This window comes from Plectropomus leopardus, chromosome 7 (assembly GCF_008729295.1).
Source record: "Plectropomus leopardus isolate mb chromosome 7, YSFRI_Pleo_2.0, whole genome shotgun sequence".
Taxonomy (NCBI): Eukaryota; Metazoa; Chordata; class Actinopteri; order Perciformes; family Serranidae; genus Plectropomus; species Plectropomus leopardus.
This window is the reverse complement of record NC_056469.1, coordinates 19,265,019-19,291,874: the sequence shown is the minus strand read 5'-3', so window position 1 is coordinate 19,291,874 and position 26,856 is coordinate 19,265,019. Positions and strand designations below refer to the sequence as shown.

General features: G+C 38.9%; 3 protein-coding genes across 4 annotated transcripts in view; all 3 read left to right on the top strand.

Moving 5' to 3' along the window:
• The first annotated feature begins 7,110 nt into the window (after window positions 1-7,110).
• On the top strand, window positions 7,111-8,218 carry LOC121945411 (transmembrane protease serine 13-like). Its single transcript, XM_042489569.1, has 3 exons — window positions 7,111-7,189; window positions 7,369-7,524; window positions 8,144-8,218. The coding sequence occupies exons 1-3, from the start codon at window positions 7,127-7,129 to the stop codon at window positions 8,216-8,218; spliced, it is 294 nt and encodes a 97-aa protein (XP_042345503.1). The 5' UTR covers window positions 7,111-7,126.
• Window positions 8,219-9,049: 831 nt separating this feature from the next.
• Window positions 9,050-16,755, top strand: ethe1 (ETHE1 persulfide dioxygenase). Of its 2 annotated transcripts, XR_006105968.1 has the most exons (8): window positions 9,050-9,644; window positions 10,545-10,689; window positions 11,292-11,440; window positions 11,723-11,852; window positions 12,045-12,134; window positions 12,950-13,066; window positions 13,277-13,393; window positions 16,622-16,755. XR_006105968.1 is itself a non-coding variant. In XM_042489909.1 (7 exons), exons 1-7 carry the CDS (start codon window positions 9,435-9,437, stop codon window positions 13,321-13,323), a joined length of 888 nt encoding a protein of 295 aa, XP_042345843.1. In that variant the 5' UTR covers window positions 9,050-9,434; the 3' UTR covers window positions 13,324-13,690. The 2 variants fall into 2 exon arrangements, 1 of the variants encoding a protein (XP_042345843.1); XM_042489909.1 differs by lacking the exon at window positions 16,622-16,755 and having other exon boundaries at window positions 13,277-13,690.
• Window positions 16,756-19,622: 2,867 nt separating this feature from the next.
• The window catches only part of phldb3 (pleckstrin homology-like domain, family B, member 3), a 31,941-nt gene continuing 24,707 nt past the window's right edge, over window positions 19,623-26,856 (top strand). The window contains exon 1 of the mRNA XM_042490349.1: window positions 19,623-20,166. The gene's annotated coding sequence lies outside the window, so the exon portion shown is untranslated. The remainder of the gene's footprint in view (window positions 20,167-26,856) is intronic.

Genomic DNA, 26,856 nt, shown 5'->3' with positions numbered 1-26,856 from the left:
ATTGGTCACAGCATCTTTTTGAGGATTCATGGCAACGGCTTTCTCACAACACCCTATGAATTGTAACTAACAAATAGAAAAAAATGATTTTCTACTGGTGAAAGTGATGAAACATTTCCCAGAGGTCTATTCTCAGACCTATAATATTAATCATCCTCCTCAGGTGTATCATACGTTAGTTTTATTATGCCTTTTACCAGTGCAATGTGAGCCATATGGACAGTTTTAATGATCAAATTCTAACTAATGATCTTGGCTTGTGGCAAGGTGGAACAACATTGTCCTTTTAAAATGGAAATTGGCACACAGCATTTAGAAAACCAAAGTGCTGCATGTTTAGACTTTCTAAGCTTGTTCTGTTTGGGTTTTTTTTTCATCTTACCAAAACATGGTGGCCCAAAAGATAGCATGAAAGAAAAGAAAGAAACCTGAAAATATGATAAAAATATGCCCAAAAGTGCTGAAAATGATTGTTTCTTATGATCTATGTATATATTTTTTTCTATAAAAAATTTAAATGTAAAATTACAGTAAATATAGATATAGCTTTGTTGACATTTTACTCCTCTCCCTTTTTTCAACTAATTTTGAGGTCTTTTTTTTATCACCTTTTTCTATATTCTTTAAATTCATGTGACATTTCTTTTCAAGTGAGTCATTGCCTTTTCCTCCATGTTTTTTTTTCTCTCAAAGAAATCAATTCAGTTTGCTCAGGTTTCAAAGGGTTAAACTGATTTTGAAAGGTGTCTGAATGCAGCACAAGAAAACTGATGTTGATCTGGGTTTCGAAGGGTTAAAGAATGATAAGGAGTTAAATGTGTTTATCATTTGTTTCTCATTTGTTTTAGCCAATCCACTGTCTAAGCTTCAGGCACAAAGAGAAGCAATGATAAACTAATCTCATCAGTAGGTAGCACTAAACTGATATAAGTTGCACATAAAAATGTCTCTTAGGCGAAAAAGTAATAACTTGCCCCCCACAGTTCACGTTTGACTTGCCTTAATATTTACCACAACATCACTGTCAGTCCCCCTGCTGCTGCAGAATGCTGCAATGAGGCTTTTATCAAAAAACTGCTGAGAGCTTCGACGTTACACCAGTGTTCATTTGCCTCGGGTGGCTGTCAGTCAACCATAAAATTGATTTTCACTTTACAAGGTATTACGTGCAGCTCATGCTTTACCTCATATTATGGATGTGCTCTGTCCTCAATTCACTCAGGTACTCTGAACAAAACCTTCTGATGATCAAGCTTTTAACAGAGTCGGCCCAGAGACCTCGGGCAGCTTGTCTCTCAACGCCAGACTGACCGGCTCAGTCCAGAGTTCTGAGAAATAATTTACAACACACCTTTTCTGTCAGGCATTTTAATCTGTGTTGTTTGTTTTGAGCTGTGTATTTGTTGTTGTTTTATAGTGTATTTGTGTGTGTATGTGTGATAAAAATAATGTTTACTTGTAAAGATAAAAGGTTTATTCTCATAGTCTCTCTATTAGCATGAACTATTCAAAATTATAATTAATTAAAGTGGCTATAACTGATTATCTTTTAACCCAGCCCTCGTGTTAACAGCACTTAATAGCATATGTGAGCTCCTTTTGGTTAACTCACACCACATTTTAGCTACAAAAGGCTGTTTTCAGAAAAAAAAAAAAAAAAGTAACAACAAATCAACACTGTACACTACCTGCTGAGCACCAAACAACAGGCAGTCACAGCTGATGACTAGCTGATGAACACAGTGGAGCATTTAGCAACTAAAATGCCAATTATTTACTTGAAATGTGACAATATGTCAATGCAGTGATCTTAACTTGTTTCTGTTGCCCTCAAGTGGCCAAAAAAGAAGTAAGTGCAGCCTCGTTTGGTTAATCTGCAGTAACTAAGAATTTAGAAAAGATAAAGCACAAACTTAATCCAGGAACAGTTTGTACAGCCCAATCCTACACCTAAAAATTAGAAAAGAGGATTATGTTCTTTGGTCTTGAAACTATGTGATTTAAAGATTTGTTGTTTGTTTTTATTTGTAGAGTCAGAACCTAAAGCCTGTTCATCTCGTGAGTTGCTGCTGTTTTTCAGCGTCCCTGTTATTCTCAAACTGGTCATCACCTCTGCTCTCCTAGGTAATTTACCCCATTTCAATTTTTGTTAAAGACCAAATCCAGCTAAAGAGTTTAACAAATTCAATATGCCAGTAAACATGTTCTCTCTGAAGTTTTCTCCTAAATCTTGAATGAATGTAAATGATTTTTCAGAAAAACTGAGCCAGAGTTTACAGTAATGAACATTTTGTGGGGTCAAAATAATTTGTTGATGTTAAAATGCGTGTCCTTGATAAATGACTTTTTTGTGATAAAATTATGTACTATTCAAGTTGTCATGTCACTGTTTTTCTTCTCTCTTGAAATCAGTCAAGTACCTGGTATTCCCCTCTGAGTTAGGGGAACCGCCTCCTCCTCTCTGTGCTGTGAAGGGGAACTGCAGTGTCCCGACTCAGCTGCCTGTTCTGTCGAAGAATCCAGCGAACCAGACAGAGAACATTACAGCAGGTTTTAAAAAATTAGAATAAAATGAATATATATTACACTGATTAAGAACTGCGAGGATTGAATGTTCATGCTATTGTAATTGTCTGCTTATCTATCATAGACAGAAGATTATTAAACATCCATAGACTGTCTGGCAGTTAATACCTCAAGTTTAATAGCCTGATTGTGGAGGGAGCATTACTGGAATATTATTTGAATCATTTACTATATTAAACTGCTAACGTACTTTTACTGAATTCAGTTATTCATTTTATTTATCCTCTCACATCCAGACTGTCCAGCTCTGGTCGGTGATGGCCGGCGTATTGTTGGAGGGACCTTTGCAGCCAGGGATAAGTGGGGCTGGCAGGTCAGCATGCACTGGAGAGGGAGACACGTCTGTGGAGGTGCCATCATCTCCCCTCACTGGGTCATCACTGCAGCTCACTGCTTTGCTGAGTAAGAGGTGGACATGGGGAATGAAAGTAAGAAAGATAGGGAAGCTCAGAGTCAGATACAACCAGGTAGTGATATACCACATCTGCAGATCCACAGTGAGGAGGGCTGCACTCAAGACCATATCAGTCAAGTCAGAGTTAATTCTGCTAGTGCAGTTCCCATTCAAAACAGGCCTTATCAGAACAGGGTGATAGCTTGGCTCCCAGTATTGAGTCAGCAGTAATTTTTTATATGCAGAAAAGGAAATCTGTATTGAGAATTTAAATTATTTGAATTTGATGTTTTTATCACGTACTATTCAAATTGACTAAGAGTGTCATGTCACTGTTTATCTTATTTAACATTAATCAAGTACCTGATATTCCCTTCTGAGATCCCGTACATAAAAATCACATGGATTTCACATGTGCAAAAACCCTTGTGGTCACATGTGAAATATGTGAAATATGTGATTTGTACATGAGTTCAGGTGGTTTTTAGAACACTTTCATGGTATTTTTGTGTGAGGCCATGCAAATTCCCATGAGAAAATTATGTTCATATGTGGTCACATGTGATCACATGTCTCTCCTACATGTAAACATGTTAACATGTGAATTCATGTTTTTGAAGTGAAAGCTCTCCACAGCAAGCAGAAACACTGCATCGATGAATATGTGAGGTATCACCAAGATGGGACATCCTCAAACCTAGTTATTGCTGGCAGCTAGCTATTTGGGACCAGGCTATTTCAGGGAACAAATGCATTCATACTGAAAGTGACATCACTAATTCGTGAAATGTTTGAGTTTTTACAGTGTAACATGCCTGGTCTCTCGTTCTTCATGCCGTTCTTGAATGCACTGTGGTGAGCGATGGCTAGTGAGCTGTAATCAGTATGCTGTTCAGCAGTGTAACAGTTATCGGGCTCCCTTCTCAATACACTACCGAGTTTACATAACACACTAGAAATAAATATGTCTGAGATCCCAAGAGCTTGCATTCAACACTGGTCCTCGGCAATACACCCGCTGAGTGTGAAGTAGATCAGATGAATGGTTGTCGAGATAACTGAAGGACAGACATACTGTGCAGACAGACAGACTGCTTCCATTTTACTTGGATGTTCTCATCTAATCAAGTCAAGAGCAGATACAAGAAAAAATGATAGCAATTCAGTTCCCCCATTAGCATCTTTTGCACCCAGAACCAGAGAGTTTCATGAACATCACTGATCTGTCTGCGAGGGCTCTTTCTCTTGAACATTTACTTCAAATTTGGGGCTAATAGTGCAAAGACATTTTGAGCATCACAACAAACTGTAAGCAGCTATTGAAATTATTTGTAGCACTGGAGCACAAAGGAAAATCAGTACTGACCAAAACTGAGTGCCTTCTGGTCATGACTGGTTGGTAAGCTTTGATTCACTCGCCTCTATTAAGCAGTTATATAAAATAATTGCAATGACTTCATATTATTGTAATAATATGTTGCAGTAATGTTATAAAGTAACACATTTAGAATTATTAGTTTAATTTTCATCCTGCTCGAAACTTGCAACACTGTTTAAATGTTCTGTTGTGATTTATTATATCAGTCAAAGAGCCAGTTTAGGCTGGAAACAGCGTGCTTTTTCTAATGTAATAAACAGAACTTTTAAAGCTTAGCAGGCATTAATTACAATATAGTTTTTTGGACTCAGACTTGAGGCAAGAAAGATGTGATTGTGTGTGTTGCACACTAATTTATGATACCGATCTACTAATAATCTAGTGATTTATGACAAAAAGACAAACAGTACACAAGGGTTTATTTTAGGCATTATAGTGACCCACTGCACTTCTCATCTGACAATCAGCAGGGTGCATATCAAGACCAGACCTCATCAGAGGAAAAACTGCGTCAGTGTAGTCAATAATCTCTCTCACAGTAAGATAAAAACAGGCATTGATCTGTGCCCACTGGGACCACTTAACTTGAACTCAGACCACAAACGTTTGTGTCTCTCAGCAGCAACATGCTTGAAGTGGCAGACTGGCTTGTGGTGGTGGACACAGTCAGTATTGCTGACAGCTCTCTGGGGAAACGTTACAGAGCACTGCAGGTCCTCTACCACCCTCGCTTCAACAGTTACAACAATGACTATGATGTTGGCCTGCTGCGCACCATCACTGACATGGACATGAAAGGTAAGAGGAGGGGGCTCCATCTGTTGGCAGGACTGGGCAAAAGCACATCATGTACCATGTTACACTTCATAAATTGTCCTGAAAAATTGCCCTTTACATGTCTTCCCCACAGTAACTCCAATTTTAGTCAAAACTGAGTTAATGACTGAAATTAAATCTTTGGGCATTTGTTCTGTCTTGTAGCAAAATTTTCAGGTTCAGTCTTCTGTTGTAGGGAAAATATGGTGCAACAGTGGTGGTAAATGGAAAGAATGAGGACGATTTAACAGCAAAATAATGGATATTGTGACAATGACCATAAGATTGGTGATGAAGATGATGTACTCTTAATTTAGGTCAAACCTGATGACATGAATATCACAGTAAAATGATTGAGGATTGCCTCAAATTTTATCTGTTACTACTTTGTAAGAACAAACAAATGAAGTAAAGTTGAATCTTGTGGGGAATTATAACAGTTTCCATCATACTGAAGAAAATAAGACCCAAAAAATTGTAGTGACTGCTTTTATTGGGTCATAGACCAAATCCTTGATCATTATTGTCAGGCAGAAAAATAATAATCTCCAGCAGATCTTTATACAAATACTGCAAGTCAGTGTTAAGTTATAAACAAATTTTTATTTTAACTGTATGCAGTTGATCTTTGGTGTTTATATATTGTATTGTAACACTTTTTCTGTTTTACTGGTATACCTTCAGTAAATACCCCACAGTTCTGGTAGATGGATTTTTTTAAATTTGCATTTTCCTGTTCAAACTATTTCTTCATCTTTTTATTGCAATGTTTCTTGATTTTTGAAATGCTTAAGTCAGTCATTTTCTGTAACCGCTTGTCCTCGTAAGGGTCGCGGGGGGGCTGGAGCCAATCCCAGCTGGGATCAGGCGGAAGGCGGGGTAGGCAGGGCAGACACATATAGACCATACACACTCACAGTCACACCTAAGGGCAATTTAGAGTCATGTCTGCATGTCTTCGGACTGTGGGAGGAAGCCGGAGAACCCACGTAGACACGGGGAGAAACTCCGCACAGAAGGGCCCCCCGCCCGGACCGAACCCCGTTCTAACTGGGATTTGAACCAAGGACCCTCTTGTTGTGAGGCAGCAGTGCTAACCACAAAGGCACCATGCCACCCTGAAATGCTTAACTTTATTGTATTTTCTCTTACTGCGTTCATGTTGTTCACCAAAACACCAAACCAAGATCCTTGTATGAATTGGCAACAAACAACTATCTTTATGTATAACTCTTTTAAAAGCCTAATTAGAAAACAAAAAGACACAAGAATTTTACATGCTTGTAAGGAAAACAAGAGAAGTGACTGACATTTTATAACTATGTAGAGGAACTTGGCTTAGAAAATAACTGATAATATGTGATCTCGTATCATACATGTGATAACCTTTATGTTTTTATGACTTGGCCGATAAATGTAAGATTATGTTACAATCCGATTGCTGTGTGTTGTTTGTAGGTGGGGTGCGGCCGGTCTGTTTACCCAGTCCAAGGGAGTCCTTTCCTGCTGGAGCGGCCTGCTGGATCACAGGCTGGGGATATATTCATGAAGGAGGTGTGTTACACTCGCACAGACACTCTGATTATGCTTTATTTGGCCTTTTTTATTGCAGTGATTTACTCATATCATCAAATTAGGAGCACAAAAGTCACTTTGCAACTGATCCTACATCCTATGGTCCTCACAGCCAACTCAAGCCCCTAAGTAATTTGACCCCACCTTTAATTATTTATGCAGAAACTCCTCAAATAATTTCCCTCCTAGGCTTGTTGGCTGCAGTAAGTAATTCATACAAATTTTCTTAACCTCCCTTTGACACACTCACAATTAGTCTTTTCTTCTCTCATTTCTCTTCTTTCTGCTCTCTGTCAGGTTTTGTGTCAGATGAGCTGAGGCAGGCTCAGGTCAAGGTCATAGCTCAACCTGTCTGCTCCCACCCGAGCGTCTACGGCATGTTCCTGACTCCTCGTATGATTTGTGCTGGCACTCTGGAGGGAGGAGTGGACTCATGCCAGGTACACACTTAGCGATAAACAATCTCCATATAAACCTAGCTGATACAGGTCTATAGAGAATACATTTTACAATAGATGTCCTAGGTCAGACTTGCATCATTTCAGTCACCATTAAGTGTGCAAGCATTGTTCAAAACTTGGAGTATAATTTTGGCTCAATGATTTGCTCCAATTTTAAGGGAGACAGTGGTGGGCCCCTGGTGTGTGAGACAGCCAGTGGGGACTGGAGGTTGGCAGGGGTGGTGAGCTGGGGAGAGGGCTGTGGACGGCGCAACAAACCAGGTGTTTACAGCAGAGTAACCCAACTGATCCACTGGGTTCAAAGATATGTAGAGGTACTGTATAAAGTGAAAGTCCCTGTTTTGTGGTTTCATGTTGAAGCTGTCCCAAACTGTTGATGTTCTTGCTCAATTTTTAAATGCAGATTATATCAGACTGAGGAACACTGACTGTGACAAAACCTGGAGCTTTGATTTTGCACCATGAACTTGAGAGGGAGAGCAGTTTGACTTCTTTTGATCCCATAAAGCAGGTTATAGGGATAAAACTGGATTACGTCATAACTCTTGGGACTGTCACATACTCTACGAGTACTATCTTTTATGTGCTCGTCCTTCCCATAATCTATTGTTCAACCCAGGTTAAAGTTTATCAAATTCATGCTCCAATTGTGTTCATGCAAGTCGGGGCAGAAGCAGTTTCTTTAATAACAAATAATGGAGAAACAATGCAATAAAACAGGTGGGACAGTAAATACACTTACTGGCTCAGTAAGACATGCTTGATGAGATCGTGTTGTACAGACAAAGGGCTGTAACTTTTTATACCTTGCTGGACTTTTTTTTTTTTCAGAAGTCACATAATACACTTAAATTTCCTTCATGGAAATATAATAAACTATATTTGAGGTTGATGCTGGCATTTTTCCTTTTTTTTTTTTTTTTTTTGGTGCAGGACAAACCAGAAGAATTTGAGGAAGCTACAACGGCCACGACTGACACCTCACAAGAACCTGGCACTCATAACTGAGACAGTTGTCAATAAAGACACAAATCAACTGTATCTGCTTAATTTCTAAAAAAAATAAAATAAAATTAACAAAAAGCATTATACTATTATAGGTTTAGAAAGTGTTCCACTCTGTTGCTTTCATATTTTTTTTGTCTCTTTTTCTTTGTCAAAGTAACAAATTTTCAGGATCCCTACCAAAAATGTCTGTCTATGTCATGTGTTTATGACAAAACAAACAAAGCAATAACATGTCTAGGCTATAAAGTTATCACTTTCAGTTATTAAATATCAGTGTTAGTATTGGCAGTGTCTAAACACAGGGTGTTCAGCCCACCACCATTTCTGTTTAAATAAACATTTTGCTATGTTTTGTCAGGGCTGAACAACCCAGATGTGGAAGGCTAGGAAATGCAGACCAAATTAAAGCAGTTGGGGCTTTATTAGTAGGAGGAATGCTAAAACAAAAAGACAAAGGGTGAATACAAGTGTATTCAGGCAGACATTATTAAAAAACTAAATAGAATTTTGAACATGAAAGCATGTAAACGCGTTCTAGTAGAAACACCAAATTAAAATTTGATCCTGACAAGTAGCATAATATGGGACCTTTAATGTATAATTTATTGGCTTGAAATGTCAAACTCATATGTCTTTGTATGTCAGGTGACAGCATCTTTTATGCTGCGTTTACTTTCTTTAATACGTCCATGATTGTAACCAGCGTTATTTTGGGTGATATGAGACTTCCTGATCAAAGTCACGTAGGCAACTGCTACAGTCAAGACATTATTGTGTACTTGCTGTGCACATGCGCGCGTTTATGAGCGCACTTGAGTGATGCTCGTGCACCACAATGGACAGTAGTGACCGGTAATGACACATGACTGGTGCAGGATCTTACCCTCAGACATGCATGTGGAGGAAGTTGACCTACTGGACTGTGGATTATGTTAACATCTCGTTGCGATGGCAGTTACAGCCGCTGTAAAACAGAGTGATACTGCAACACCGCTATTATCTCTTGGTTCATACAAGGTCAGAGCATTCAGGCTAATCTAAACTGTGCGATATCTTGGAGGAGACTAGACATTACCCTCCACAAACTCGGGGACAAAGCGGCTGCATATCGTGACCGGCTCAGAGCGGCAGCCTCTCTGGTGCCTTCAAACAGGACATTTGTCTCACTTTAAACAATTATTTGGTAGTGCAGTAAAAGCAATTACCGACAAACGATATGTGCTCGGTAATAAGCAGAGTGAAACCAGTTCAGCGGGCTCTGGCTCTCACGCTTCGCCTCGGAGGAAACACCGAGCGCTCGTGTTACGCTTTGGCCGAGAGCAGGCGCCTCTGTCGCGGCGTGAGTGCTGGCGTTGAACCGCTGCGAGCTCCCAGCAGATCGTACTGCTCCAGGATGGCGCTGACCGAAGGACTGCTCTTCAGACAAGTAGGTTCATATTTGTAACGCTATGTGTTATTTCTCTTCAATTAAATGTGTTTTGTCAGGTAGAAAAAGTGCTTTAAATGTCAATGTATACATTTGTCACTAGCTAACGTCAACGTCAGTTGGAAGTAAGCTAGGCGGAGTTAGCTTGTAGTTAGCTAAATTATCTTACTATTAAGTTGCATTTAACGTTGTAACTTGTTTAAACTGGGCCAAACGAAGTTATGGGATTCATGTATGGGGATTGTGGTGGTGTTTTCTCTCAGTCAAACACACCCGTTAGTTTCCTAAATCTTCTCAATGTTGTTGCAATAACGTTGCAAACCTGATGGCCTGTAACGTACTTTATTTTAATATATTGTCGGTCACATGATAACACTGCAATGGACATGAATGCATGCATGTTGCCCAGCCTGATATAGCATTACAGCAGAGGACAGATGAGTTGTTATTGACCTTGGATCTAACAGATAAAACAATCTCAACTCAACATCCACTTATTTGCAGCTTCCAACTATATCACATGGTCGATGTTTACATGGCAGCCAACCAAACTCTGCTGAGGAGGACTGTGTGGTCCACTTAAAAGCCCCAAAACGAGCGAGTTTTTTTGACAGGACCTTGAGTTGAGGTTGTTAAGTATTGTATGGTCCCCTCTCTTGGGTAAGAAGTGGACACAAATCCTTGGCTTATAAACACTAAATACATATTCATTCACCAGCTGTTACACTGCTTTCTTACTCTTTTGGCTCCCTTGCAGTGTCACACACGATTACAAATAGACACTTTCAAACATTACTCCCAGAGCGTGGCAGGAAGGAAGTGAATCATTGCCATCCATCCTTTTGTAATTTATTGCTGAGTCACGCCTGTGCCCTCACCTCACCTTTTTATTCTGTTCAGCTGTTTGAGTCTGAGAGCAGCACCTACACCTACCTGCTGGCAGATACAGAGACCAAGGAGGCGATACTGATCGATCCTGTGCTGGAGACCATTGACAGGGACCTGAAGCTCATACATGAACTGGGGCTCAATCTAAAAGTGGCAGGTATCTTAACTTACAGTGGCTGGGCGTAGATATGATTGCTATTTTGTAAGTTTAGACAGCTTTTAGATGTCAGTGTCCCATCTGTTTGATCTTCCAAACCTTTCTTTTGTTTATGTACAAACATCTCCACTGCACATTCGACTACTGTACTGGAACACTTAGTTCTGGAGAAAACTTTTCAGATTCTTTTGCTGATTTGCAAAGTAAAAGATAACTTTGCACAGGTGCAAGGTTATTATATAGGTTATTATAAATATGATGACTGATATAAACTCTTACTCTAAGACTATGAGCTCAGTTAGGTCAGGCTGATACACAGTTGCACTCTGTAGACTGCAAGTTACTTATGTTTAAAAAAACTCATAGAACTGGGGAGTGTGGCTGGAAACATCACACTTTTGTATTTTGAATTTTTCCAACATTGCTATATGTAACACAATGCTGAAATTGTATACAATATACTATGTATGTTAATTAATGATTAATGTCCAATACAGTGGCCTTCATGTCATCACAAAGCTTCTCCACCACTCTTTATTTATATGATAATATTGCAATTTTAACGAAGTATTTGGTAAAATATGATTTTCTTTTTCTGACAGTGAACACCCACTGCCATGCGGACCACATCACAAGCACTGGGCTAATGAAAAAAAGATTGGTTGGGCTGAAAAGTGCAATCTCCAAATTCAGCGGTGCCACTGCAGATATCCTCCTGTCAGAGGGAGACAAGATCACCTTTGGAAAACATGTAAGGAGAACATATTACTTTTTATTATTGCATTAAGTTGATCCAAACAACCCCCATTTGAGGAAAAAAATAAATGAAAGTTTGCTTACAGTGTAGTTTTGAAAGTCTTTTTAAGAATATTGTGTCTTGATTTGACTCTGTTTCAGCTTGACAAGGTATATGGACATATCTGTTCTACACTTTGTATTTTGTATCTACATGATCTATTGCCCTGTGAAGAACTGAAATCTTTTCAGTTGAAATTGCTTGATAAAATTCTGTTTAACATGTCTCCCTCTGTAGTATCTGACAGTGAGAAATACACCGGGACACACTGATGGGTGTATGGCGCTGGTGACAGGGGATCAGAGCATGGTTTTTACTGGGGACGCTCTGCTTATCAGAGGCTGTGGCAGGACAGACTTCCAACAAGGTATATATGCACTTTTACTTTGTCCTAATAAAATACTTTATTTTATTAGCTTTTCCTACTTTTCCTGACACACTGGCTGAAATAGGAGCCATTTGTTTTTCTAGCGCTGCTAAAAGAACACAAGGTGGCAGTATTGCATCTTTTATTGTACTAGAATCATCTAATCTTGCAAAATGTTGTCTAATTTTTTAGGCTGTCCTAAGACGCTCTATGAGTCAGTCCATCAGAAGATCTTTACTCTGCCTGACCACTGCCTTGTCTACCCAGCACATGATTACAAAGGTTAGCTGAGAAGCCACAAATCTGAATATTATATTTTATGGGGTCACTGATGTAAAAGCTGGTATGCAAATAGATATTAAAAACAAGCACAAAAGCTGTTGCCAGTATATTTATAACAGCAAATACTAATGTGATACACATGTTGCTATGAGTGAGTGTTTGTATAAATGGAAGCGCAAACAAGTGAGGCTTTTCCGACATGCCTCTCATAGTAATACTATACCTTTTAACAAAGTTGGGAAAAGAAGCAATATTTCAGTGTAAAAAGGATCTGTAACAAGAGAAAGTCCTGTATCCAGAATCGCCTGGCGTAAAAGTACAAAAGGGTTAGCATCAAACTTTTCTTAAAATTCACTTCTGCAAATTCAGTCACTTATGCATTATATTTCTGCATTACAATATATTATTGAAAGTAACATTAAATGGAAATACTCAATCCAGGTAGAAGTACATCAGAATTGTTGTCAATTATAGTCTTTGATTAAATGTACTTGTTCCTCATTTATACTTGTATAAAATTAAAATAGATCAGAAAAATGCCATTCCACAATCTGTCAAATATCAGTCCAAAATTTTACAGTATTTGATGTATACTGATATTAAAGCTGATATCTGATTGAAGTGAGTGTGCTGACACATCGGTGTATATGTGTCAAAAGTATTTACAGTGTGCTTAGCAGAACCATGTGATTTCTTGGTACTCACAGAATATTACATTTTATTTTGTTTGATCAGTGAGGTTCAACATCTGGTAAACATTAACACCACATTTACCACAAATGACATATTGGGCTGTTTCTGTCTTTGCGCATCAGGTCAGATGGTGTCTACGGTCGGTGAGGAGCGCAAGTTTAACCCACGCTTGACCAAAAGCCTGGAAGAGTTTGTGAACATCATGAATAACCTGAATCTCCCCAAACCTAAGAAAATAGGTATCAAAAACTAATTATTCTACAGTCCAACCTCCATCCATCTGCTGTTTTTAAATGTAATTCTAATTCCTGTGCCAGACCCCCACCCCCCCCAAAAAAACATTTTTAGGTTTGTAACACCTCAGTACACAGATTCATGTAGAAAATGAAATATCTTGCTTGTGATCATATTTCTATTTCTATTAACATACTTCTCTTCTATTTTTGCAGATATCTCAGTGCCTGCTAATCTGGTTTGTGGAGTACATGAAGTCTGAATGTCCTGCAAAAAGAAGAATTTTAATCAAATCAACAAATCATAGAATCAGAATCAGCTTTAATGGCCAGGTATGTGTACACATGCTATACAAGACTCCCGATTTTGCACATAGAAAAGTGATTAACATTTACATGTTTCTATCTGAGCAGAATTAACAAAAGATGTCATTATAAAGTGCTTTATTGTGTGCATTTATGTAAATTATGTATATTTGAATAGCTGCTATCATTTGGAATACTGACATCATTGTGATGATGCTTAAAATAAAATAAAATCTATTTTGACTGAGTGCTAAAGATCTTGACATGAGGAAAAACCACTATTGATATATTTTTTGTATTTTAATTAAATTTAAATGTGACTGACTCTGTTCAGATGTGTTGTTATAATGAATCCTGGGGGAATTTACGAGAGGGAGAGCTCAGATAGGAATGTTCCATTCAAGATTTGGTTTAGTATTCATGAATGCTTAACTGGGACAATTGAGTTCTTCCACATGGCCTTCCCAGTGATTCCGGACTCCTTGAGCCAAGGCCTCACACACACTCACACAGACACACACCACTCAGACTGCTGCCAGCCACAGGCTTTTTGCATAGCAGGAAACTGAAACTACACTATTTGCATTCAGAATTTTTGAGAGCCAAGTTTCCATTGACTGCGTGTTATTGTCACGCGTTTGTATCCCAGTAAGATATGAAGAGCATCCATGCCAAGTATCAACACAGTGACGTTTGCTTATGGGTTTCCAGATGTTCTGTACGTGCTGCTCTCAGCCTGCGTGTAACAGCTCACCAGCCAGTAAGACAGGTTTGTTTGGGAGTGTCGGCCTGTGGCTCAGCCAAATACCTCTGTCAGAGAAATGTGCTCATGTGATAGTATGCCGTATGATGGTGTTGGGCTGATCACAGGCTTTTAAGGGCCAGTATCGAAATGTTTCAGCTGTGCTGTGTTCAAGTGAATCAGACTGTTCCTCCTCAGATTTTTACTCTTACTAGGATTTAAAGGAGCAGTCTACAGATGTACACATCTTATTGTTTTTTTTGTCTTGGGGAAAGGTGCACTTACCATGTAAAAACAATTGTGAAACTTGGGGTGTGGAGTTTGAAGTTAGGACATGGTTGTTAACCAACCATGCAGGGTCTAACAAGAGATGCTTTGAGCTTCATTATATAAAATGTAGATTCTAACAACATTTTGGCATCTTGATCTATATGAGTGACCAGAATTCAGGATATTTCTGCTAGGGCTGTAACAGACTGTAACAGAATTATGCCAGTCAATTAGGATTTGGCAGTTCAGAATGAATTTTTGACGATTCATTTTGTTTTCCATACAAAGTTTTACACTTTCATTGGGCTCCGGGGGACGTTCAGCGTGACAGGGGTGTGCACACGTAATATAGTCATCAAGCTGTTGGTGGATATCAAACAAAAGCCAGAGACTGTGTTGTATCAAGTAGCAGTGAATTTAACACTACTAAGCAGAAGGTCTCTCTCGTCCTCGTGAAGCTGCCTTTGTGTCCGCATGTCTCAGTATCAAACAGTGCACACTGCACCGAGAAAAAAAACAACTGAATCACTCTCAGTCGACTGAGGGTCTCCGACTGATGATTTCGATCTCCACCTGTCAAGGGGCAGCCCTAATTTCTGCCCCTGCTTTAAAAACTTTGACCATTATTTTTTTCACTGTCTTAAGTGGGTCCTTTACCTATATGGAAGTACAGTATTAAATTGCTTAAGGCTGACTATGCAGGAACTGTTGGCTACTGTTTGTAAACACAACATTCGGACTGGCTCCTCCTCCTTATGCTGCTTGTATGTACACTACAAGCTATGATTGTTTGAACGTTACGGTTGCTGTAATTGAAAAGCAGAAACGTAAACAAACTAAGATAACACCTAACTATGCAACAGAAAACATCCCCATCCCCTCTTTAGTGCTTGCCAGCAAAAGTGAAAGCCAAACACTCACTCTTGTTTTGAACAAGTTGTGTCCGCTTGGCATTTCTTTTCTGTATTTTTTTCTGTGTTGTGTCTGCGATTTTTTTGGCTTCCTTTTGGATGCGTGTTGCTTCTACTGTTCCTGTTAGCTACCTTTTTATACAGTTGTTTTTGGCAGGGAGCTACACACCCATAAACACCCCAAATCCATACAAAATAATAATAAAAAACAGAAACCAAAGGCAGAGGGCAGGGTCTGTGGAGATTAATACACTGCTAGACACTTCTAGTGGGGGATAAATAATGGTTGAGAGGGATTACCTTTATATGAGTTTATACGTGGTTTATGTTGTTTGTTTTTGGAAAACCCTGCATAATTTACCTTTAACATTCCAAGATCATAACATTATTACCTTTACAGGAAACGTACAATTCCTTGCAGCAACCCATAAATATTATATTGAAAGAATCAAGAGCTCTTTAATTACTACATATTACCATGCTTAAGAAACCCAATAATTAGGGATGCACATTAATATCCGCATGCCATCACTATTTGCAGATAATTTTGGGCTGGTCAATCAGCACCAGCCCAAAATGAACTTTTCTGCCAATATGATACAAGCCATACAAGATGACACTTTAATTTTGTGACTTTAATTCATTTAAATAGGTCAGATTTTTTCTGGTTTTGGCGATTGTCAGGATTGCCTTAGGGGGAAGCACCATCCAAGCCTGTTAAAGTGGGAGGAATTTTACAGTTTTGTTTAAAATTTGTTAAATAATAATAATAACAATGAATAATAATAACATTTATTTGTAGAGCACTTTTCAAGCAAAAGCACAAAGTGCTGTCCAAAAACCAAAAGCAATAATTATGAAACATATGCATATACATTCACCTACATATACACATAAAGAAATACATATATGTATGCATACTTGCATATATACATATCTGCTAATGCATAAACATAGACAAAAAAACTCAAGAAATAATAATAAGTTACATATAACAGTAAAATAATGTAAGACTATCAACTATTTGGAAAAACCGAACTATAAAAGTACGTTTTCAAACGTGATTTAAAAGTGTGAACAGAGTCAGCTGATCTGATGCTTAGTGGTAAGTTTTTCCATAGCTGAGGAGCCAGTAATGCAGGTAATGTAAAGCAGTTTTATTGTTTTGATGAGTGAATATGTACATTTTGAAAACAGTTGTATTTTAGATCTGCATTTGCCACCAGTGGGCCATCACAATAAGAGTAGACAATGTTAGGAGAGACCTGGTGTTCTTGATTACTTTAGAACATTATCAAACAACTGATTTGTATATTTCTTGTCTTTCTATAGTAATGATTGGGGAGGATCCTCATCAAAGCAATGGACTTTGTTTACCAGTTCACAGGGGAGTGCTGATCTGATGTGCCAGATTGTAGTGAGACTGACCTTATGAAGCTGTATTGGCCATGCTGTAACAAATCCACATTAAATACAGTGACTTTGTCAGTGTAATGTTAATAAAAAAATCAAAAAATCATTAGTTATATTCATTCTTTCAAAATCTTTAGGGCAGCGATCCTTATCCTTATGTTAAATCATGTAGAAATCATTCCAGTGAGCTTTACACAGTGAGGTATACAGATTTTCTATTAGGGAAACAAAGAGCACTGTTATTACGTCAGTATATGGGTTCTGCATAGCTGATGTATTGGTATCAGGGGAGAGAGGTTGGATCGGTACACAGTATGTCAGCATGCTGTATTTAATTGGATCCAATTCCTTTCAGCTGCCATTCTTATTGTTATTTGGGTGGGTCATTGTATGAAAGTCTTTTTATATTTTGGTCTGGAAATGCCTGCAAGGGTTTAAACTCTTCAAAAGACGCACAGCCATTTTTTTTTTTATAAAGAATAAGACTTGTGTAAGATTAAAAGAAAGTATCGGCTAGGGAAAAGTTTATCTGTCAGTGGGTGTCGGCTGGTCACATGCAAGTTAATACTGTCAGCACGCACAAACACACCATGTACCAGCTGTCTCCATCCGCACTTAAGACAAACAACATGATTTATACAGCCTCTGCTTCACCTTGTGTCCTCGCCAACAGACACCTGCATTGTTTTTTATTCAAAACAGGAGGTGTGTGTGACTGTTGTCACTGTCAGGCTTAAGATATGTTGCTTCAGAGACACAGTGGTTTCTGCGTAAAATGGTCCCATTCTCTCGATCCTGTTTTGCTGCTGGGAAGCGAAGGTGCCAGCTGTTCTTTCACCCAGTTTCTGTCATCCATCTGCCAACCTCTTTTCAGTCTCTCGCTCAGCCCACTTACACTGTGCCACCATGAACCTGCTGCCCATTCTCTCTCACACCGTCCACATGTCACAGGAGAGAATCTATTACGCTATCGTCTCATTCAGAAAAAGAGCTGTAAAGAGGCCAGTCAGGGTGATAAAGCCCTCAGAGTGAAGAGCAGATTCTACCAAGTAGACCCTAAAGAAAATACTCCTATAGGGACTTAATACTAAGTACAGAGATGCACTTTAAGTCCACAGTCTTCGTACACCTGTTGAAAATGTTTTTATCTCCTATAATGTCAATAACAAATGTGGAGTTTTCGGTATTCTTGAATATCTCAACGCATTACTAACATTTGCTGCAGGAATTTACGTTGCTCTGGTACTCAGTGGTAAGGTTACAGTGACTGTGTAATACTTAATGGTATTTTAATCTCTACTGGGATCAATATAAGACTGCTTTAGAGACTTACGCTGTTTTTTTTTTTATAAATGTACATACTCTCAGTCATCCGGGTCACGCGATTTCTAATGCAGTGATAGTAGGAATATCTAGTAGTATATTTATTTATGACACCCTAAAATATTCTCATGATGCAATGAAAAAACTTTCTGCTAACAATCCCACAATGCAGCAGATTTTATAGACATGAAAATTACTGTTGTGCAACTTTACAATTCAGCAGTGATGATGCAAAATGATGTTGTTTCATACGTTTCCAAGTAAACTAAGTGTTTTTTTTTTTTATATATATAGGGAGGAGTGAACAAGGAGATGATTTTGGACACAGCCCTCCTCCCAGACACATATGTTGCATTCAGGGTCCCATTTTCTCAGTTGGGAAATTGTTCTTTTGATTTTGGTGTGTTCATAAGCTTGTTCATAAGTTTAGCCAGAACCTCTGTGTAGATACTTTGTAGTATCTAGTAAAAGCAGTAAAAAGGACTAAAAGACCTAAAAAAACAACAAATTCTGAACAATCACATTGAGCTTGCCATGAGAAAGAGCCCACCATGAAAGTTTCACGGGAAGTGTTTAATCCCTCAGGACATACAATTCTATTCATATAAAACAGTTTGGCAGTTGGTGTTTGGTGATGTATTTAAAAAAAATAAAACTAAAATATATATATATATATGTATGTATATATGGTGTAGTTAACTACTAAACTATGAACAATGTTGGAAGGTTAAAGGAAATCATTTTTTTCTTTTTTAAATTAAGTTAATCATAAGTGTTGATTATTGCTATTTGTCCATTTTAAAAGTTACTTGCTGGCCAAGTACTTTATTATTTTTTGTCTTTTTTTTTGTAGTTGTAGCAGCTTACACCAAACTAGATTTCTCCCTTGGGTAGCTTTTCTGTAGTATGAAGAAACTGGTAGCTTGCAAAACTGGTTTCAAAGTTGCTTCCCCAATGCTGAATACATTTACTAAAATTCTATTTTGAGATAGTTGTATTTTATTTGAGTATCTCTATTTCTTGCATCTACTGCTCACAGTTCAGTGGCAAATATAGCACTTCTGACTTGTGTTGTCTTAAAATGTAAAAAAAATAAAATAAATAAAAATATTGCAGTTAACCCGAGTTCTCCCACTCTATTTTGACCTCAGTAGTCAGTCTTCTGTTGTATCACTATAATAATAATGTAGGCCTATCAATTATTTTCATGATTATCCATTTTATCTATAAAAACTCACACAGTAGTTGCTGATTGGACAAATTGTCTTTTTGTTGTCTTAAAATGTAAAAATATTGCTGCTGACCCCGGGTTCTCCTACTCTAGTTTTAACCTCAAAGTTCAGTCTACCACTATATCACTGTAATAATAATGTATCACTTATTTTTCTGACCATTCACTTTATCTATAAAATATTGCAGGCCCAAGTTCTCCCACTCTATTTTGACATCATAAGTCCAGTCTTCCGCTGTATCACCATAATATTAAAGCATTCCCATGGGAGCTTGCCGCTAATAGTATTTAAGTGGCCTTTTACTTCACAGCGGACTGGCAATATGCCTGGATGCCTCTTTAGCTGGGCCACTCCACAATGAGAAAGCCCTGTCAGTTCCCAGAATAGAAGTCCCATTACGGTGCAGGACTTGAACGCGACTCTCACTGTTTGTCTGCTCAGCACAGGAGACAGGAACCGGCGTTGAAGTTTTTGCTCGGATCTAACAAGGATATTGGCTTTTATTCTCTTACGTCAACAACCCAAAACTCTTTTATTAGTCGGCCCCCGCCTCCGTCGTCGCCCTCCTCCGCGTGCTCTTAGTTCAATCTCACCTGTTGACGCCGACACAAACACTGCTCCGTCAGTTTTTCCCCTGGGAGGGATTGAATCAAACCAGGTGGAGGTAAAACAAACCGGCAGAGAAATAAAACGGGTGTCAGCTCCATAGAAAACAGTCGGTGAACTCGGAGTGAGTCTGACTTGTGTGCCGGAAAGTGAAAGCGCTTTAAAAGTTTGCTGAAGTGACGTTTGGCTAGTTTTCTCCTCCTCGCGCGTTAGCTGTCTTGTATTTCGTGGCTTTCTTTGCCACTGTGTTATGAAGTGAAGGAGCTACAGCTGTTGCTGTTTAGGTTGGAGCCCGTTTTCCAGGTAAGAGAGATTGTTTGCTTTAATTCCTGTTTTTCTGTTTTTACAAAGTCATGAGAAGTGAATTCTTCCAACACCAAACAACCTAAAGCTGGTGCAGTTCCTGTTGTAAAGTCCCTCACAAGACTAATCGTTAAAGTTTGCTCGGCAGGGAGCTCTGACATTAGTTTGTACCTGACATGGGAAAGTTAGGAGTCCCTTGCAGACTTCATCATATCTACTTTTGAATTGCTCTGCACCCATAACAAAGGAGGAATTAATGCAGCTTCCTGAATGTACACAAAGCAAAACTACCTGCATGCTAGACGCTAATTCAGTGCCTGTGATTGTTCATTGATTCGTGCTCTTGCCATTTTTAGACCTGAATAATAAACATTATTCATTCATTATCTGTGAATTCATCACAGTAACTTTCCCTGAACTAAACTGCTGTTTCTCTGTCAAACTCTTATCCCATGACAATAGCTCAAGTTCACATAAATTCCCCCTTTGTTTGCAATGACCCTGAGATATCGTTCCTTTTATCCCTCCATCAGCACGCAGGGTAAACAGAGTGGGTGGGAGTGTAGGTTCAGGGTGGATTGAGAGGAGAGATTTCCCTGGGCTGGGAGGGATTGCTGTCTGGGAAGTCCTGCCTTTAGTTGTTGTCTGTATCACACACACATTCCTTGTTTTGACTGGCTTCGGACAAATCTGTGTCTGAGCCCTGCATCCCAGGCTGTCATTAATGGATCACTCTTTTCTTGCATCACAATTACCAGAGATTTACGCAGGCCAGATGAGTCTCTTGTCAGTGCAGTTGAACCAGTACTTCTGCCTGGAGTTACACACAGAAGTATCATGGGAATTTGACACCTTTAGAGATTTTCTCACAATATTGCTTAATTTCTGCATTTGTTAGTTTCATTTGTGAGATTTTCTAATGCGGCTCATTAAAGCCTATAGGTGAATGTGTAAGGCTTTAGGGAGGCTTTGTTACACTTTTCTGTGATATTCAGTGCATTTCAGTTGGGCTGCAATTCATGACAGGCCTCTTTAAAGAAGATATTTTAAATGTCAGAAGGCACCGAGCCAGCACTCACATGGCCCCTGACATGGCATTTCATTATCAAGTTAATGTATTAGTTTTTGTTTGATAACATGTCACGAAGTCGTTCAGAAAAAGCCCATCAAAGTTTCTGAAGGTTAAATTCTTTAAGTTGCTTCTTTAGTCCCATCAGCAGTGCAAAACAAGACAATATTGATATAAAGCTGAGGAGAGCAGCAAATCGTCCCATTGGAGAAGAGATTTTACCAATTATTATTTCTTCTGATGAGTTACTGTTTATGACATAATTATTGTTCAGCTGTACATTGCAGGAGTTACTTTTTGATAAAGCATTGACGCTGTCTTTTTTAATGTCCTGCTATCCTGCAGGTTTCCTGCATCTGACCTGATGAGCTTGTTCCATGCAGTTTGAAGTGAAATAAAAATGTAGAAAGCTGAAGTGGGACGAGATGTTTTTGGTTTGCACCCTTTAGTGCATAATCTGCTGTGGCAGCATTGCATTGTGGTCAGTGGAGGCTACTTGTTGTCTGGATGGATATCAAATCTAAATGTTTCCTTTTGCACTGACCATAACTGGATGTGTTCATAGCCTCGAGTATCAAACTGTACTGTATGCTGGCATCAGATATCTGGTCTGATTTGTTATCTTGTTTGCTTGTTTCTTTCATTAAATAGCACCTGATTTGGTTCCTGATTCTGAAAATTAACAGCCGTTGCACAAATAATTCAAGCACAGTTTGTGTACAGCTTCTAGTGTTGAGACAGGGTTAAATATTGGAGAAATTTGGCTTATTTTGTCAAATAATATAAAAGAGTTTATATCCAGCAAACCATGATATTGAAGAAAGTATTATTCTGGTATTGGTGGCAAAACTTAAGTATTGTGTTGGAATCAGCTTTAACATTTTCAATATGTGGTGCTGGAGCTGGTATATACTGATGTGTACAACTGATGATGAAAAATCTTCTACACATAAAACTGCTATTGTAGTCACTCTGACATCACCTCATCGGCCAATTTTCCACAGGAATGTAGACAAATACACCACAAATGAGCCCAGAATTGTCCAATACTAGCAGTTTTCTAGTTAAGGGCTTTTAAGTGTCTTAGGTTGTTTTGTTCTTCCCTTTAATAGTCGCGTCATTTTAAGTAAGTTAATTGCCTGATATCGAACACATAGGTGTATGTTGTCTGTTTTTCTTGCATGTGACACTGATCTTAACTGACTGCATCAGTGGTTCTATCATAAGTGTTGCCACCCAGGTGTCAGGCAGGGTTTGTCACTTTCTCTTGCAGTGACAACTGGGCAACAGCCAAAACTTCTCCTCTCACCTGCTTTTCCTGCTCACAAAGTTGTGATGTGATGACAGCCTTCTGGTCCTCTGTGCCGAGCCAGCAGGATCCACACGCAGCAGGTCCAGAGCTTGCTGCTGGGTAGTCCTCAGCATTTAATCTGTCAAGTGACAGCATGCTCTTTGCCCTAATGTCAAGTCCATTAAAATGTCAAGTTGTCATCTGTTTTAAAGAAGCAGTGTTAGTGCAACACGAATATAGGTTGATGTAATGCACACATATTGAAGGTTAGCTGTTGTGCTCATTATTTCCCCTTTCATCTAATCTAGAAGAAACCAATTAGTGCCCTGTAACAAAAGCAATAGGTTATCCAGCCAAATTTTATCTCATAAAATGAGAGCTTGATGTTTAGTTTTTTTTCTTTGGTTTGAGCCAAAGTGTGGCAGGACCAGAGCAAGAAATAGGCAAAAAAAAGGGACTTTGCTGTCTCCATTTTGACAATAAAAAATGGAAAATTACTTACACTCTGTGGAAACATTGTGTGCATAAGATGCTAATGTTATGATGTCAGGCCTGCTATTGAAGAGAGTTTTAAAGACTGGAGCTTTGGTCTGTTTGATTGGAGCCACAGCCTGTAATTGTGGACAGTAAAAAGAATATGTGACTTCCTAGTAGTTCACTAGGCTTAATAGCTGGTTTTTGGTCTTACGTATTCTGCAGATGAGAGGACACCACTTACATTAACTAAAAAGGCATTTTGTCATCTGGATTGTAGATGCCCCTCTGCTCTGTGTCATTGTTATTGTGTTTACGGCGATGAAGCACTTCAACAGTACAGTGCAATGCAGTGCATGCACATTGTGGTGTGCAGGAGTGATTTCACAACCTGCTAATCCTTTGAAAATAAAAGTGTGGCAACATGACAGTCGGGTTAAATGGAGGTTTAGGGTTTTATTTTTTAGTCTTTTCAAGGTCTGCAAGCAGGAAAGTATCTGTTTTTGGTCAGTACAAGATTTATTCAATTGTAATACTTCTACAAAGTTTTTGCAGTCTTAAAGAAGGGTTGGTGTCAGCAAACTTCCCTTTTTTTATATATCTTGTGTGCGTTCGTCTCATTTTTTTATTATCATTCTGTGCGCCATCTCTGAACGTAGTGCAGACAAAAGTTATTTTTATCACTCAGCGGCAGTTTGAGTCGTTGTGTGGATAATTGATCGGTTGATCCAGTCATAACTTATCAGATCAATGGATGAGAGGAGAAGCAGAGTTAGTGAATGAAAACTTTTAGACCCAGCACAATGAACGGTCAAGATTCACTTTCACTGTGACCGATGTTCTGCTGCTCCAGTGGAGACAACAGTACAATCGTTCTCCTAGAGTGTGGTGCAATAAATAACCGCATGGTATATATATTTCAATAGGCTAGAAAATCTATTTGTGGTGGCTGATTTTTAGCAACCTGCCACAGATACATTTATTTGTGGGAAACCCTGTAGGTGTTGTTTTCCTATATACATTTCACTGGATCACGTAAACAAAGAGAGTACAAGTCATACACATTGTGCAGGATGTAGCGTTAAACATATTGAATCTTTTTCTTTTTGTGCCAAATTTGAAATTCTGCTTCAGCCCAGAGAGCTAACACACATCACCTGTCTACTGTTTGCACTGTGGTGTACAGTGACCCAGAGATTATTAGTTGCTGTCAAAAGTTGGTCAGTTCATCTGTGTCACTCAGACCCACCTGTTGCCACATTATTGTATTATTTTATTCAGCTTCTTCTTCTTCAAAAACCTCCAATAATATGTAATAAATTTTAGGTTCAGACACTGATTTTAGTAAACTGAGAGCAGCTAAGCCTGGCCTCTGTGGATTTATTCAGCATTGAGCACTGCCCCCACTTTACAGGGAAGTTTGGCTCACATGCTCCACGTGTGACATGTTTTTCCTATACTGACCTAGCATTGAACGCATACTGACAAGCTGTTATCGGCATTCACACCCACACAGAGCACACCACCGTCACAGCTCTTTTGTCCTGTGTGTTGCTGGTGGAATATAGCTGTTGTCAGTGTTGACTTTTTGTGTGCACAATGCTTAGCCCCACTTTTCCTTTTAGCTGCTTGCCAACGGGGGTTACAGACAGCGACAGGGTCATTTCAGGGTGCTACTCTGTGTTATTTTTCGTCATTTTGGAGCTACAATATGCGCTGTTTTCAGGAGCAGATTAGATGTTAACTTTAAATAAGCTTAGGCCCATCTCAGTGCCTGTGTGGGGAATAGACATAATGACAACACACGTAATTAAAAGATGATAGTAGTGGAACAGAGGGACAAAAATATATTCAAGGAGCACTCCACCAGTTGTACACACGAAGTTCAGTTTACTCATCACAGTAAGTAGTATTCAGTCAGTGAAAACAGCTGAATAACATCTTCTGTGGCTCTGGAGGAGGAAGTTTGAAAAAAAAAAAATCATTAACAGGGATCTCCATTGATCATACACACACACATTAAAGTCTGTTTACAGGTCTTGTAGAGCACTACTTCATAGTGATAAGTTATTTTAATCCTTTTGTGGCTCCAGAGGAAACTGTATGAAGTCTGATAAATTGCCCTCAGTCTGTACATTAACTTCAAATTATTGTTAGTGTGATTAAAACTGGACTGTTAAAATACATGTCTGAAATAATACCAAGTCGATTTTCTCAAAGTCGAAGTAACACTCCCAGATAATGTGGCTGGGGGTCAATATACTCCTTCATGTATATGTCCTAGTCAGACCTGAACTACCCTAGGCATTCTGTGCATGCTCCATAGTCCTGTAGTTTGCAGAAAAAAAGTAGGAAAAACAAAAGAAGAAGAATAAGGGACAAAAACAAAACAAGAAAAATGTACCAAGTAAAGTGTAGAAAATGTACAACAGTGCCAAAAAGTTATCCGGGTTGTACTGTTAGACATGCAACCTGTTTGACGCTTGTTAACTTGTTTGGTGTGTGACGTATAAGGTCAACTGGAAGACGGTAGCTGAAAGGGAGCATATCGCCACCTACAGCGGGACAGTAGTTCAATTAAATGGCCTAATCAAGCTATAATTGTAGCTCCACTAACTGTGTGTAGTTAGTGATGTCACTTGAGTCAGTGAGCTGTGGTTGAACCATGGATGTAAAAAGAGAAATAGATTAGGCTCTGAGGGTGGGGCCCCATCCATTCCTATGACAGTTGCTCAGTGGTGCAAAAAGCCAAAATAAGTTTGACTTCTTGGGTGTACTTGGATCTTCCACATCATTGGGCCCATAGAGCAGGCACAAAAGAGACTTTTGAACAACTTGAATGGGGATAAAATGATATAATGGTGCCGCTCCTCTAGACTTTTGAAATGTTATCTGACTGAATGGATTAAATTCCCACGTGAAACAAGTCATTTGACGAGGGTTGTGATGCTCAAAAAAATGTATCCACTAATTTAGAGAAATCTCTCTCCTGACTGAAGTCTACGGGAAAAGTGTTTCTGGGTCCAATGGCATCTTGTGATGGACCCAGACATTGTAGTTACAGGGTTTGGCCAGTATGTCAAATTGGCTTCAAAGGTTGGGGTACTTGCTGGTGTCTTGAGCTGAAGACTACAAGTTTTAGAACGAAAATAAATAAATGAATAAATAAATAAATCAGGGGATAATGAGTTAGAGAGGAGAAGCTTACCAGACCTCTGCAGCTTAAGAGTGCATTGTTAGATATGGTGGGGTTAATGATGTTCAGAGTAGAAAATTACATCACAGGCCCTCTGTATGTGTTGTAATCCGAGCTTCTCTGTTCTTTGTTGAGGTTAGGCTGCATGTACATGTTAGTGCATGTGAGTCCCGTGTGTTTGTGCCATTGGATAGCCAATCACCACTACTTTGCACTGCGCTCATCTCCACAGATATAGAGCCAGCGTAGTTGCAGAAGTTTAGCCCCCCAACAGTTGCAGTGTTACTTCTGAATCATAGATATGCTATGAATGTCATATTGAGCTCCTTTAAGCTGAAAACAAATCTAGTTTCTATTATAAAAAGCCAGCACTCAAAGTATATTCTAATGTTTAAGAGAAATTTCCCCGAATACAAAGCCTACAACCTGATTTAACTGCTGTATGTCATTTTGGTATGCTGTAATATCTATATCATAGCAAACATTTCCCTAATAAAATCAGAGAGGGCAAATGTCTTCATCATGTTGTAGTGCATGTGCTTTTAAAGTGATAGGGGACCATTGAAAAGTCTTATTTTGTCTAACTCTAAGGTCTTCAAGTAGCAAAAAACATGGCAGCTAATGAGATGTTCTGGTTAATCAGTGTGTCTGTTTATGACC